The sequence below is a fragment of the Musa acuminata genome, chromosome BXJ1-3 (assembly GCF_036884655.1).
Source record: "Musa acuminata AAA Group cultivar baxijiao chromosome BXJ1-3, Cavendish_Baxijiao_AAA, whole genome shotgun sequence".
Lineage (NCBI taxonomy): Eukaryota > Viridiplantae > Streptophyta > Magnoliopsida > Zingiberales > Musaceae > Musa > Musa acuminata.
Genome location: NC_088329.1, coordinates 37849755 through 37865000, shown reverse-complemented (window position 1 = coordinate 37865000; position 15246 = coordinate 37849755). Strand labels below are relative to the sequence as shown.

Genomic DNA, 15246 nt, shown 5'->3' with positions numbered 1-15246 from the left:
CAGATTAATCTTGGCATGCTAAACATTTATAATCTTAAATCTTTTCAGATTAATCTTGGCTATGCTCAACATTTATTTCCATGTAATGATATAATGCTGATAAACGAAGTTGCTGCTATAGATACTCATGTTGAGCTTAAAGTTCTTTTTTTGTCTATGCCCTTCAGCACTTAACCTGATTTTCTTTTTTTCTTTGTATGTCTAGGTTAGTGAAGGTCTTGATTTTGCTGACCGGGCTGGGAGAGCTGTGGTAGTTACTGGCCTGCCTTTTTCTACAAAGACTGATCCCAAGGTTTGGTTTTCAAATGAAAGATTTAGAATTGAGTTATGTACTTATATGATGTTTATAAAGTTATTTTAGTGATCAAGAACAAGATAGCAGCACTATATGCAAGCAAAGTCTTGCTCATGTTGAAGATGAATTGCAATATACCTATAGAATTGTACAACAGTACAAGTGATCTTTTGGTTGCTGCTCTCCAGATCATTTGGATGAACTACCAAGAAAAAAGTTCATTAATGATATTTTACATTTTAAGATTTTTTCCTATATGATTTACTAGAAAAGATCTTCAATTCTCTTCTTTCATTTTGTAGGTCAGTGACAAGAACTTCTAAAGAAATATAGGTTGGAATTTTAGTTTTTGCTGTTGTTGCATGACATTTCAGTCCTCTTCATTGAAGGAAATGTCCCCTGGAATCTTTTCTTGCTTTATGACTTGAGATTTATTCTTTTTTGTCATGATACTGTAGACATTTACCTTTGTCCAGCTTATAATATATGCCAAGAATGTATACATGCTTTATAATTAAGAACAAAGCATTAGGTTTTTTTAATCTCCCTTTCTTTTTGTTGCTTTTAGAACAAGAAATAGACAAATGTTTATAGCTGTTATCAACATACATTTTGGTGGTCACAACTAGAGGGTGAGTTTGATTTTCATGAAAAGATCACATGGAATTTCACAGGCCTTGTCCTCGTGACCTTTGATTATAATGATAATATATTGACATCACAACCAAGAGAATAAGAATCATTAGTGTAGATGGTAAAGTTTTTTGTGCCCCAAGTAATGTATCAACATAATACTTGAATATTTTATTGCTGCCAATTTGTAATTGGCATTAAGATGCCTACCTAATGATCCTTGCACTTGTCAAGCTGGTCAATTCAGCTGTCTTTTCTCTGGCTTCATCGATAGGTTAGAACTAATATTTTTTCTTTTGATTTTTCTACTATGAATTTTTATTGTAGGTTCGTCTCAAGCGTGATTACTTGGATCACTATGCTACATCGCAAAAGAAACAATCTAAGGTAAAAGGAAAGTTAGAGTTAATTAAAATAATAAATCAAATATCCTGATTTCAGCAAGGTTTAGTTGTATGTTTTCAAGCTTACGAAGTTCATCTGTATTGTTAGATATACATATCTATTTTTTGTTGATAGATAAATTTTTAGTTCCAGTTGTTCCATAAGGGATCTAGATTAGTGTTTATTACCTTCAATACTTTAGACTTTTTATGTTATCATTACAGGTTCTCACTGGCGAGGAGTGGTATGTCCAGCAAGCTGCAAGGGCTGTGAATCAGGCTGTTGGCCGTGTCATTAGACATTGTCATGATTATGGAGCAATTGTTTTCTGCGATGAAAGGTATTTATAATCAAAATTTTCTGGAAGTTTGGTGATCCCCAATTTATACACTAAGCTAGTGGTGACCATGGACCAATTCTGGTTGAGGGCAGTCTTAAATTCCACATGAATAGAGCTTGTTGGCTGTTCATGTCCATCTCCAGATCACCCAGAACATTCTGTCTCTCATATTGACCAAGATTAACCTGCAAAATATATAAGAACTAGGGTTGCCCCATCCAAGCTCAGTATGAGGAACGTAAGATTTGCATAGACTGTACGAGCAATTCAAAAACTTGTGACTTTTATCTATTTATCCAAAATTATAATGACTTTATAGTCTAAACTCTAAAGTTAAAGCAGAGAGAGAGAGAGAGAGAGAGAGAGAGAGAGAGAGAGAGAGAGAGAGAGAGAGAGAGAGAGAGAGAATGTCTTACTTCACAAGGTCTGTAGCAGTAGCACAAACCATAGGCTTAGCCAACATCACTATTTCACTGCATTAATATATCTCACTGTAGAATACTTTTGTATTCTTTGACCTGTGCTATTGTTTAAAATCATTTATCCATGTCTTGCTGAGAAATTGAATAGGTGTAATTTTTCTATTCTAGCCCTGCTCAGCCAACTAAAAATAATGTAAATGCTTTCCATTCCTGTACCAAGCTCGTGCGGATGGATGGGACTTGAACAACTATAGACCAAGTGACTTATTGATTGATGGAACATAAAACTATAATTCTTTCTTAGACCATTCCGATTTTGTATATATGTGCAGGAAAACATTTGTTTCTTGAGTGTCTTGCAGTCTACTGATTTTTGGATGGTTATCCTTAGATCTGTCTGAAAGATTGTTATCCAGATATTTTTTTGGGTTTGTTTGTCTTGTCATACATATTTTGACTGTTCTGGACCATGTAATGCTCTTTTAGGGGTTTTGTTGTTTCATTTGTGGCTAACAGATGCATTTCATGTTCTAATTTATTAGGTTAGGAATTAGGATTGCACTTAAGACAATCAGGATTGCAAATAGTTCGTGCTGGGTCTGGAAATATTGCGAACTGATCCTTTGAGACCTTTGTTAAAGAGTTGATTTTTCGGTTTTGGGCTCCACTGAATGAGTTTTATTTGTTTCTTGGAATTGGATTTTCTTGTGTTCTTTTCTTGATGGAAAATTCATGCCTACCTCTGGGTTTTCCTGTGTTTTAATCCTCTTTTACATAGCAAGCAGGTTTAGAGTTTCTAGCATATGCTCTTCCTAGTTTAGTTTTCCATATTTTGATATGTCAAAGTACTATTCCTTTTGCCTAGGTTTGCTCAACAAAATTGGCAGTGTCAAATGTCATACTGGCTCCGTCCTCATATCAAGGTTCTGTGGCAGATTCTTGTTTTGTCTTTTTTATTTATGCAGTTCCTTACTGGTTCTCATGTTGTTTTGCAGTGCTATCCCAAGTTTGGGGATGTAGTTTTCACATTGACTAGATTCTTTCGAGACAAAGACTTTTGCGACTTGAAACCAAAACTAGCTAAAAGCTGCACTAAGGGTATCACTCAACTGAATCCTTATTTAGCCATCAATTATTCATTTCTCTTAATTCATACATAGTTGAGGCCTTCTGTCTTTTGTTGTGGTGGCTGTATCAAGTTGTCTTGGTGTATTATTGTTGATTTGTGCCCCTAAGTAAATAATTGCATATCAGACCTTTGATGTTTTTGTGATTCTTACTCCAGCAGTCCAGCTTTAGTTTTTTGATGGATTTTGTTTGTCTTATGACTCTTATCTACTTATGCTACCGATTTGCTTGCTTCTGCATGTTTGACTTGGAGTAGCAATACGCTTTGGTTAAGCTCCATGACATTGGTCCATTTTGGGTACAAACTGCAAATGAGATATTTTACCTTTTGTCCTTGCTTTGACCTCATGGGTTCTTGTTGTACTGGCGTTGGCTTGATTATTTATACTAAATGTTTTCTTAATTTTAAGTAAATCTTCGGTATTGAAACTTTCATTTACTCGCACCTTACTCATGTTGAGAAAAGAGCAAATGTTCGTGGCAGAGAAATCTTTGATGCCTCTGGAGAAGACCTTATCATTGAAGTCTATCACCTCCTTGGTACAACTTGTCTTTTCTACTTTCAATAAATTTTTAATATTGACTGACCTGCACTTTTTTTAATTTACTAATAGTCACCTATTCTCTCTTTTGCCAGGCGCCTAATACTGAACATTGCTCCAGAAAGTCACTGTCATCTGTGCTCTCAACTAACACAAGTAGTGGTTTTGATCATTTGGGGCAAATAGTTCCCGCCAACCGTTCATCGGTTTCTAATGAACTTGGGTTCTGCTCGACCTTGCAACGTTCAGTAAATCACTTCTGCCATAAAAAGAGATTACCATTCAAGGAAGGAATATCTAAAAATATTCAGTATCAGGATACTGTAGTGATTGATTTGGCAAATGATACATCATCGAGTGAACAAGCATGTGAGGTTGCATTTGCAGCTACTTCTGCAAAAAGGCCTAAAACATTGGAACCGGTTGATAATGTTGAATGTCAAAAAGATACAGATTCAAAGTGGTTGGTTATTTGGTTATTTGTTTGGTACATTAATTGAGATCTCCAATAAATATTAACCTTGGGATGCATTGTATACAATTGTTACAACTTCTTCATGTAGGCCTGCAGATTTTGGGAGTTCTACCAGTGTTAGGCTGACGCAACATGTTCACACTGTGAAAGAAACTTTTCAGCAACCAACATCACATAAGGAGAAGCATAATACCTCTATACCTTGTACTGATAAAACTAGTGGTTCTGCTTTTCTAATGCAGGTTACTTTCGTGCTTATTTTATTATTAGTACTATTGTTTAATTGACCATTTTTGGATAATGACTAGTCAATTTTGATTTTTAATATAGTAAATTTGATGGTATAGTGCCCTGCTTGTTTTGGTTGGCATTTGATGGCTATCAGATCTTGTCACATGGAAGAATTGAGATTTGACATGAACCATCAGCTGCCTATTAGAATTGATTGCTAATTAATGCAACTTGATTATATAGAAAGTCAACAGGCACTAAAAATTCCTTATCTTTATAGTTTATTTTCTTATAAATCTTTGTCATAGGCTACAAGCATGCAGATATTATACAACTGGTATGCACCAAGTTAGTTCCTTTGTGACTTGCATAATAATTCACTAGAAAAATATTATCAACTAGTTTCTAGTAAAATGCACTTGGCCGATTATGGTGTAAGGTTTACCATTGAGTTTAAAAATTATCTGATAACAACAATCCTCTGTGTATCTTTATTATGTTAAATGATGGCTATCTTCACTCTTGCCTTCATATTTTTCTACATTCATCCATTTGTCTGTTATTTTTCTTGAGTTATAAGTGCTTGTGCATTGGAATCTAAAACCTCATTCTTCTATTGCTGAATCATTTTATATACTAAACTGCTAAGAGACATATCCCAGATGTGTCATGTCTAACATGCTTTTGACACTTCATATTTACATATTAGTTATCGTTGTCCAACCTTACTTTGGCTTTTTCCTACCTTGATTCAATCCTTTTCTCTCTGACTAAAGATTTGAAAAGCTTCCTTAATACATATTCTTCTTATCTGTTAGCGTTAGTGGGCAAAGCCCTTAAACATGAGACATATGATAGTTCCACCAAGGATGGGTCAAAAGCTTCATACTAATGCAAGGAAAATTTCCATGCTGAAAAGCTTCATCTTAATGCAAGGATACTCCCATCACTTACTTGAATCAACACTACCGATGGTTAAGTATGGAGTTGTGAGTGAATCAATGGTTTAATTTGAGGCTTATGAGTTCATTAGTGGAAAGTGGTACAAAGTTTCACCTTTTGACCTTTTTGAACCGGCAATAGGAACAAGAAGCAGATAGATGGTTTTTTCTGGATATTTAAGCTTTCAAATTTACTATGCAATATTACTGAATGGCATAGGTGTCAGAATTAAGTTCTAGCCATGGATATCCAGATATCTAAGAGTAGATGAATTTATCATGTAGATTTTAGGGATTGATATACAAAAAGTTGCTTTAACCCTGTGATATTAAATGTAAAAAAAATTGCTTGTAATGGCCCTATGCAAAACTTAAACTGAAAAATCTAAGAAAGCATTGGTACTGATTAAACATGTGGTGTTGTTTTTATTTTTTACTGTGTTGTCTCATTTATTTAACTTTTTCACCTTTTGATCTGTCCAAGTTGTAATTGGAAACTGGGTCATCTGGTGGCAATATATAGAGACATCAAATTATAGTTGAGTTGCATAGATCCTGAAAATTGAAATGGTGTTTTCTATAATCTGTGGTCATTTCCACATACTTGATGACATTCCTTTGCTGAAGATTTTGATGCAGTTTTCTTTTCATTGAAATGTTTTTGTGTTTCCAATGCATATAATTGCATTATGAATTAGTACCGGAAGTTCCAAACCTTCTTCAGTTTTTATTGTTTATGAAGTGGAAATGAGCAACTTGTTTTGGTGGTTGAATCTACAGCAAGTTTTTCTTAGTAGAACTAATTGGTTCCACAACATTAATTATTCTCTTTATAGGGACTACAGTGGTGTTGCCTTAGTTTGTATGCTTATTCTGTTGATATTTTTCACAGGTTCAAGAAAAGCTTACTGTTGCAGAATATAAGGAGTTTGTGGGCTTCATGAAGGCATTAAAATCCAAAACAATGAAAATTACACCTTTGCTGGAGTCCATTGCAAAGTTATTTTCAAGTCCTGGGAGATTTTCTCTTCTCGAGAGGTAACTCCATTTAAGTTGTCTTAAAAGAATTTCATCTAAAACTGCTTGGCCTTTTTTGATGTTAATGGAAAGCATAGTTTTTGATAACTTATGGAATTTTGGTTCTTGTAAAGATATTTTGACATGGGCATCAATGCTATACTCTTCACAATCTAAAATGTTCCATGTTCATCAGCATAATTTAAACCTCTTCCTGTTAATGCCATTCTTAAAATTAAGACTCTGTAAAGGGTTTTAGGATAATTTACAACTGATTTTGAACCTGATGTCAACCCTGTAAAACATAGCACGAGTCTATGTAGTAGAGGAACTCACTTAAAAATTTAAAGACTGGTTGAAGGGCAGAAAGGTTCATCTTATTGGTTGCAGTTAATAATATGTGTCGAGCTCTGTAAATTCTTTCCATGCCTAGGATGTCTTGAAGAAGCTGTAAGTTACAAGTCTTTCCATGGTGCGTACTTTTATTTCGAAGGTGCCTATGATATCTAATATGATCTCAATGCAAGATTGATATGCCCTTTTCCAAGTGTGGCATGTCCAATACTTTATCATGTTGTCCTGGTTCATTTAGCTCACGTGCCAGGTTGTGTGAAAGGTTGATTAGCAAGAAAACCTTGTCCATGATGTCCCATTTGGTCTGCAAAAGACTGGCATGATAGATGTGAAGTATGGGTGTGCATATGCATACATCAAGCATCTTGTCGGTACAGTTAGCATTTGTCATTCATCATTGTCAGTGTTCTGTTTTTGTGATGCATATTTTATTAAATTGAAACATCTAATTTTGGCTTTATGGCACAAATGCCTGGTGAAACTGGATGTTTTGTTTCTCTGGTGAAATTCTTCCATGGCTAACTGTGCTGTCACACTAAAGTGGCAGAGTACCTCCTTTTTCAAATTATTGAAAAGAGTCAGGTGCAGGAATAATCAATCCCGGGACCATTCCTAACTATCAAAATCTCCTTGTCTCATCCATGTGTGTTGCATAAGCTGAATGTTAGCATATAAGACATTCAATCGCTTGACATGGAGTTGCACAACTCTTAATAATATATTTATTGTACTTAAATCTGTGCATCTGTGATCACTTATTTAGGTTTCTACTAGCAAAAAACATATCAGCTATTGCACACATCTAATTTTACTTTTTTAATGTATTTTAGTTCATGTAATCGTCAAAAGGCAAATGGCTGGAAATGAGTTGCTAATGAATCAAGCATGGTTTTTTTGGACGTATGCCTGTTGTTCTTCACACTTTTGTTAGTCCAAGAAGTGCTGTATATATATAGATGCTGATTTTTATATTAGCAACTTAGTTGGGACCTTGTGTCTTGTTATGCACCCATTTTGTACTATTCACACTTAGATCTGCCTTTATTTGTTTTCCTGAGGCTTGTCATGGTAGTTATGCTCTATAGATCCTTTGGTTTTGTGCCTTTGAGATGGATGCTGTTTATTGTAATGAATTTGAGGTTCTTTATGTCAATTTGAGCTTTCTCAATTTTTGATTGGTGCTCTATAATTGATCCAACCTACATTGAAGGTAAACACTTGGATAATGAGTATTTCATCCACGTCTTTTGTCTTCCATTGTTATTTTCTATTTTAACACAACTTATCATTGCAAGATATATCTTTCTTGGACTTTCTCAATATCATTTTTGATGATTTTTATTCATCCTAGACGATCTTCATTTATCTTATTCTCTACTTCCGAACTAACATAAAGGAATCATTTCTCTTTCTGTTGAATATTTCAGAAAGTAAATTGATAAAAGGAAAGAAAACAAATTCTTCTGCATTTGTCATTTGCAAATTGGTCCTGAGAACTGTGCTTGTAGCTCATAGTAGATTTTTGGGTAGTAGTTCTAGGCATTATGACATTGGTCTCTCATTGTATGTGCACCTGTTTCTTTCCCTGTCTCTGTGGTTTGTAGTAGCGTTGTTTTTCAATAGAAGCAATGATTTAATTATTAGTCCCGCTGCTTCTGTATCAAGCAGCACATGTGTTACTGATAATTAGTCTGTATTGGCAACCATATGTTTCAGGCATTTGGGTTTGTTCCTTTGCCTATATTATCAGCCATAGTACTTGTCATGGTCCATTTGTTTGTTTTACTGACTAACTATTCCTGTTTGTTCAACTTCTCTCCATACCTTTTTTCTAAGAAGATGCTAACACAAGTGCGCGACCATTTGCTTTCTCATTCACTCCCAACAGGTTCAAGGATTTTGTTCCTGCAAAATATCATCCCATTTATGAGCAGCTTCTTAGAGTTCATGGCACGAACAATGATGTGTAAGAAAATGCTACCTGTTTTGCTGCTGATTTAAGTTTAAAATTTCTTTCATCAAATTCTTTCATATTTGATTGTTGACACTTGACAAAGCCTGTGGCTCTACTCAGTCCCTCGCTTGTCATGAGTTTAGGCTGTAACAGGATCTGTGGCTTTAGCAATATGTCAAGATTGATCAAACAAATTTAGTGTGGTGAAATATTATTTTTGATCCTTGACAGATGATAGAAGGGTTGTCTTTGACATAATAAAATAGAGATTAATTGTGCTTTCTTCCTTTATGCATTTGTCTATTATTGAAGCTTCTTGAAGGTTGACAAGAACAGGGAAGTATTTTTTTTTTTTTTTCAAAAAGAGATGTTATGGTGAGATATTATGATTGTGTTTTGTACTAGTCAACATGGATATGTATTAGATTGGGGCTTGCGAGCATTTTAGTTATCTATGTTTCCTTTTTTATTACATGGAAAGTTTATGATCTCTGGGAGTATTAGTTGCAACAATTAAACAAGTGTAACAATGCCCTCAGGCAAACTTGTCCTTGTATCTTTTCTTGTTAGTAACTTAACCTGTTTCATAAATATTCCAGGTACATTGCTTAAAAATCTGTAATTGAAACAATTACTCTAATATGTATAATAAAAAATGATTTGAGTGGTCATTAAGCAAGTAAAATTAGTACTGAAGATTTTTTCTGCAAATAAGGATGATGATGATGTTTAATACGAGAAAAAACCCTAATTAACAATTTACCATAAAATTTTAGGTCTTCAGCAATACTTCATTTTTACTGTAGGGTTTGAATCTTTGGCTTTCAGGTGTTATATTATGTATTGCACATGAACATAGTTTTGATTGATTAGGAGTTCTGAGTGTAGATTGATTAGTTGTGGTTTGAGTTTGTAGCCTCTTAATTGTTTGAACTATTTTGAGACAGTTTTTATAAACGTTGCGTGTTCCTTGTACCTATAAATAAAGCATACCAAGGAAAATCTATGAGGTGCTAATTTAGGATTTTTGGAAGGTTCATTTTTGTATGCGTTCTCTTGATCCTTTTTTCTGTAAAATGAATTCAAGATGATTCTTTGTTAAAAGTTTGGCTAGATTCTAACTAGAAAGATAATGGACACAATTTTAGAATAAACTGGGTGATAGTTGGAGCATCTATGCTTGTTTCTTTGTTTTTAATTTTCCTCTTTTACAAAATATTTTATTGCCTCAATGATTATGCATCAGTGTTCCATTCTTCTGCAGATGAATTGAATCCAGTGCTTTAATACAACAAGCTTCTGGAACTATCCACATATCCGCATTATTGTACATGTGCAACTTCAAATTGTGTATTCTATCCTATTTAAGCACCCTTGCTGAATCATTATGGCTAGATGCAGAATATTTATTGTCTCAAAGCTTTTTTTGATGAATCAAGTGTCTCTTTATTATGCAATCGGTGCTCATTCAAGAGTGAAACATGAGCCAAATATTAGCATCTAGTGAGAGGTAAGACAGCAATGTTAGTTGCTAATTTTACTTTGTTAAGACAACTTTGGTTGCTGATTTATGTTATTATACTGGATCATGTATTTGACAGTTTCAGACTGGACCATCTTGATTTTATTTTTTTCCATTTCATAGGTTCACACTTCATCGGGGATCTTTTGCAGCTAATATTATGTGCCACGAGGAAGTCCGTGGGTCTTGAGTTATCGACAAACCTGATCCTTCTATTCATCGAATGTGTCAGTGTTTATTTTCTTTAAACATTGTCCCCGGGAGGAGTCACTCTTTGTTGTACAGCGGATGAGCAGCATAATTAAATCTAGCTGATGATGGGCTTTACTATACTGTAAGCCAGACAATTGGTCTATCTGCCTGTTCTGTTCAAACGTGAGAAGGCAGTTTGGGTTAGACGAGACAACGGTTGACTAGGCCTAAAGTAGAGGATATCGATAAGCTGTGCTAAATTATCTGTGAGAGTTGCAATGCCACTTCATATGAGTGTAAATCTAGAGACACCCGTGGATCTTGGTGATAATTCCAAGCCTATCGGTTCTGCAGATTGTTCTTAGAGATCCGGAAGTGGTGTATGGGTTTCTTCATTGGAAAACTTTGTTACTCGCATCATTATCCCTTTTTTTCAAAACATTCTCAATTAGCACCCTCTTTTCAAAAAAATTTCATGGAAGTATTTTTCGTTTTTTTAAATGATGATATCATCTCACTTGAGACCACACGCGAGGGCCTCTGGTCGCCTTCGCCCTTTGCTGCGTCCATCACCTTGACGGAGGGGGTTGCTGGTGGGGGCGCGTGAGCCTTTCCTACGCTCGTTGTCGCCTTGGCGAGCATGAGGATGGCGATGACAGTGTAAGGAGGTGAGAGTGAAGGCAAGGAAAAAATATTTATTTTTACAAGAAATGGATGTTTTATGAAATTATTTAAAAATAAAAGTACTATACGAGAATCACTTTATTTGAGAATTTATCCTACACCGATCTAGCAATTGCTAGTTGGTCTACTTGTGTGCGGCATCAGTATTTATCTAAGGCAATATCTGAAAACGAACATCTTTAAAGCCTCACAAGCATCCAGGAGAATCTGAGCAATGAGATTTCGGGAATAAAGGTTTTGTGCAGTAGTATAAACATGAAATCTGTAAGCAGTAAAAGGGTTATGCTACAAATCTGTAGGCTAAGATTGATAAAAAGTGCACACTGCCAAAATTTCACAAGCGGGTAACTGACACATGGACTTCCAACAAAACAAATAAATGTGGGAAAAAAAAAAGATTTTCCTGGTTTCTCCTTTCTTCAAGAACTCACTGAGACGGAATTCTGTAAAAGTAGCACAAAAGCGAGCTTTGCAGTTGCTAGATGACAACAATTCATGCCTGGTCTGTTTCGACTGATTCATCTGCGCAGAAATGAAGCCTACTGAATCACACATTCGCATCTTCTGAAACTTTCGCCTTCAAAATCATCATCGGATAATCCATCATCACTACCAAATTTAGAAGGTCAGATGATGACAAGGTCAGAGTCTTGTTTTCCATACAACATATGCAAACAATAATGGGCAACTCCTATTTTGTGTCGTGCAACATTATAAAGAACAATATAACTTTAAAAGTAAATTGACTAGAGATGTGTGTTATCAAAACATACTTTCTGAACGGTTCATGATAATTACGACACCAGACAGCTGATAGAAGATACACACGCTCTGTGAAGCAAAATCCAGATCCAAAAAACTAGACATTGGTAAAATCTGCACATATCTAAACCATGGCCAATGGCTTCTCATCCATGAGCTTCTTAAGATTAAAAAAAATGAAAAATCTTTCAATTGGCAACACATAAACACAATATCACGTCTCCGAACAAGTCTAATCCCTTCCAACAGTTTGCCTAGATTATTTTGAGCACAAAGTGCGCAATCACTGTCAGAAATTATCAAACTTAAAGCAAATGCATGCTTAATCAGTTGATAGATTTTCAAGAAAATAAGCAGGATTTGATTGAGCTCACCTTGGAAGGTGTGCAAGAATCAAAGAGGCCACATAACTCTTCTCAATAGGGCAGATGAACCAGAACAAGATTGACAATCCAAATACAACATCCAGACACACTACAGGGGGAATTTTCTGTTTTTTGTCAATATACACACTACATAAATTACTGGTTCTACAACAATCACCAAAAATATTTTGTAAAAGCATCTATAAGGGTCATCTGAAGCACTGATTCCCAGACCTTGGCCATTGGATGTTAGCTCTATATATCTGCTTTAATTCAATGATGAAAATGTACATTAGAGGAACCTTCTCCTAGTCATCAATGTTCTCTTACAAGGAACGTGATTAAAGTATGAACAGAGTGAATGGTAATCAATGTTTGTCTCTACGGTGTTTCTTAAGACATAGTTGAAAACAATAAAGGCAAGCTAAGATGCTTATGCATGCATGAACATTCATACATGTATTACCTTTCCCTGTAATGTAGATGATGCATGAAACGAAAGCCAGTTTGCAAGTTCATGCAATTCCACAAACTACTAGAATGTTATTAAACCCAACAAGCATAATTTAAAAAAAAGAGTCACTGTGAACTAAATCTCTGATGATATGTAAGGAAGGCATGAAACAAAAACAATATAATTAAAACTAGATAAACATAAGCTGCATAGGGTTTTACTTTCAACAACAATGATGAATATGTTGTAGATCTGATTATAAGAAGTGTGATATGGTCATACTACTCCAAATGCTGTTCACTAACAATTCTTAAACATACCTGGCTTCAAACTCTCTTATCTCAGCAAGCTCTTTTCCGCATTTGTCGGTCCACTGAACTTTCCTCCCTACAGTACAGCAAGACATCTTGTTGTCTGCCTCTTCCAACAACTCACGAGCATCATCAGCTTCACATACCATAGAATAACCTTTGGAGGGCTTCTTCATATTGCTCTTGAGACAAGTCTTTCTTTCATCCCACTTGACAGCATCATTGATTGTTAACTTGCCTCTATCAGACGAAGGTGATGAATCTGATGGAATTTTAGACTGGTGAACAAGGCTAACCTTCCTGGAATATGGCTCATCAAGTCTTGCAGAAGAACAACCAAAGCAGGAAAAGGAGGCACATCCACAAGAAGCATGATCATTATTAGAAGCCAGCTGAGAACTTGCCTCGACTTCTTGTTCAACCAATCGGTAGTGATTCCATGAAGAAATTTTTATAGGCTTGTCCTCATTTCTCCGGCCAAGAAGAAGAAGAGCAAGACCATTGCTGTACCCTGATGCCGAAGAGGAAAAAAATCCTCCTCCTTCCACAGCAAAAAGCATTTCTGTTGCTGATCTAATCCAATAAGCAACACGTCTTTTAACCTAGTTGATGTAAGGAAGGACTTCTCTTGGAAATGAGTGTCTGCTGCTTATCCATCTCAATGCTCACTCATGCAAGCTGTCAACGATATTCATTAGAATGCTATGGCATTTTGCTTCTAAAGAAACTTATACAGAATTATAAATTCAATAAGACAGCTTTTGTGATATGGTATTTCCGAATAATTGGACCATCAAAATGGAAAGAAGTCTCATATGGAATGAAAAAGTTAATCAAAGTAACTAAGATATCCACCTTAAAAAAAGTTAATGTCCACAGAGGAATCAGTTCACTTTGCCTGTACAATCTACACTGTATGACTGTCACACAAGTTAAATTAAGACTTTTGCAAAAGATGACATGTCGAAACATTGCGGTAGAGAAATGCAGGTAATTCTTAAACTTTTAACTGCAGAGAACTTTTATACGAGGCTTAATGAGAGGCTCTTCTAAACCATATTAAATGGCTGTATGCTAAAGAACATTGTAGTAACTATTGTCAAGAAGGTGGGTAGCTGAAGGCTTCCTCAAAGCTTTATTTCATGTCACTTCAAATATCTCAATCCAAAAGTTTTCCTGACAAGTTTGGATTTTATTTCAAAGATCTCATTCAGCAAGCTAGTAGCAAAAGAGTTCACTGCCATGGTGACAGTGCTTATCTCTCATGTTCTTTTCATGAAAATGCAAAACAAAAAATAACCGAAATAGGGAGGACATGGAAAAAGAAAAGAAGGTAACAAAGAACGGTTCTTTACATAAGATCTAAACAGGAACCGCTCACTAGATCTGCGGCTACCCCGTCAAGTGCAAGTAACATACAGTTACTGAGATAAAGCGCAGTAACGAATGGTCAACGCCAATGCAAAGTATAGAATGGCGACAACGCCAAATTACCACCGCAGTCATCAGCCCATCTCTCACTCAATCCGCAAAAGCAGAAATATCACCTCCCACGAAAGAAAAAGAACAACTTTGTCAAGGAAACGGAAAACGAATCACCGAAGGGACGCAGTAGCGCGAAAATGAGCGAAGAAAACAGAGAAAAGAAAACACGCATCGGTATCCTACATTTTCCAATCCCATACTCTCTTCTCACCCTAGATCAGCGAATCTAGGGCTCTATCACCGCTTGCTCGCCAAACCCACGAGGCTGCAGGATCACAAAGTACGAGAAGATCGAAACAAAGGGCGGAAGAGATCGAACCTGGGCGGCATATCACATCGCGTCCTCAAGAAAAGGAAAGGGATCGAAGCTATGGCCGAAGAGCGAAGACCCCACCCGCCGTCTACCCTCTTTACCCAATCTTTATACTACTAGTATACGAAAGTAGACCAAACATTTCTTATTTATTTATTTTCTTTTATTTACCCCCAAATCACGTTACGTAGTTGTCATCATTTGTGTCAAAATATTATTTGGTCATAATAATAATAATAGCAAAAATAATGATGCTGATGACACATGTCGTTATATAATATGGCATCGTTCGCGCATGGGGCCAACTCAACAAGTCGGATCCGAAATATTTGATCTCTGTCAACATATAACAGTGGTTGGTTGGTGGGACCACCTATATCGTTCCATGTTAAGATTTAGATGGCCCATCTTCATCACATTCGATTTGTTTGGGCTAAAACCG

General features: G+C 35.8%; 2 protein-coding genes across 9 annotated transcripts in view; one reads left to right on the top strand and one right to left on the bottom strand.

Moving 5' to 3' along the window:
• The window catches only part of LOC103979272 (regulator of telomere elongation helicase 1 homolog), a 23002-nt gene extending 12152 nt beyond the window's left edge, over positions 1–10850 (top strand). For 3 of the 5 annotated variants that reach the window (XM_065134559.1, XM_065134565.1, XM_065134566.1), the window contains 11 exons: positions 206–292; positions 1256–1315; positions 1537–1652; positions 2940–2997; positions 3070–3172; positions 3669–3742; positions 3840–4207; positions 4308–4461; positions 6284–6429; positions 8651–8728; positions 9981–10118. In XM_065134559.1, the coding sequence (XP_064990631.1) occupies positions 206–292; positions 1256–1315; positions 1537–1652; positions 2940–2997; positions 3070–3172; positions 3669–3742; positions 3840–4207; positions 4308–4461; positions 6284–6429; positions 8651–8728; positions 9981–9984 (1248 nt within the window). In that variant the 3' untranslated portion in view covers positions 9985–10118. Of the gene's footprint in view, positions 1–205; positions 293–1255; positions 1316–1536; positions 1653–2939; positions 2998–3069; positions 3173–3668; positions 3743–3839; positions 4208–4307; positions 4462–6283; positions 6430–8650; positions 8729–9980; positions 10227–10361 lie in introns of those variants that run through there. The other 2 variants (XR_010492752.1, XR_010492750.1) reach the window with 2 other exon arrangements.
• Positions 10851–11322: 472 nt separating this feature from the next.
• LOC135584609 (uncharacterized) lies at positions 11323–14928 on the bottom strand. 4 transcript variants are annotated; one of them, XM_065134525.1, is made up of 3 exons: positions 14811–14928; positions 13016–13684; positions 11323–11723 (listed from the first exon to the last, which is right to left on the bottom strand). In XM_065134525.1, exons 2-3 carry the CDS (start codon positions 13564–13566, stop codon positions 11654–11656), a joined length of 621 nt encoding a protein of 206 aa, XP_064990597.1. In that variant the 5' UTR covers positions 13567–13684; positions 14811–14928; the 3' UTR covers positions 11323–11653. The 4 variants fall into 4 exon arrangements, with proteins under 4 accessions (XP_064990597.1, XP_064990610.1, XP_064990603.1 ...); XM_065134538.1 differs by having other exon boundaries at positions 14703–14826; XM_065134531.1 differs by having other exon boundaries at positions 14675–14811.
• Between the last annotated feature and the right edge of the window lie 318 nt (positions 14929–15246).

Excerpts from the sequence above, each read along its gene's own strand:
- LOC135584609 (XM_065134525.1), bottom strand. The coding sequence starts at position 13,566 with ATGCTTTTTGCTGTGGAAGGAGGAGGATTTTTTTCCTCTTCGGCATCA. Across the intron at positions 11,724-13,015 it reads ATAAGAGAGTTTGAAGCCAG|TGATGATGGATTATCCGATG; the intron begins GTATGTTTAAGA and ends TAAATTTGGTAG.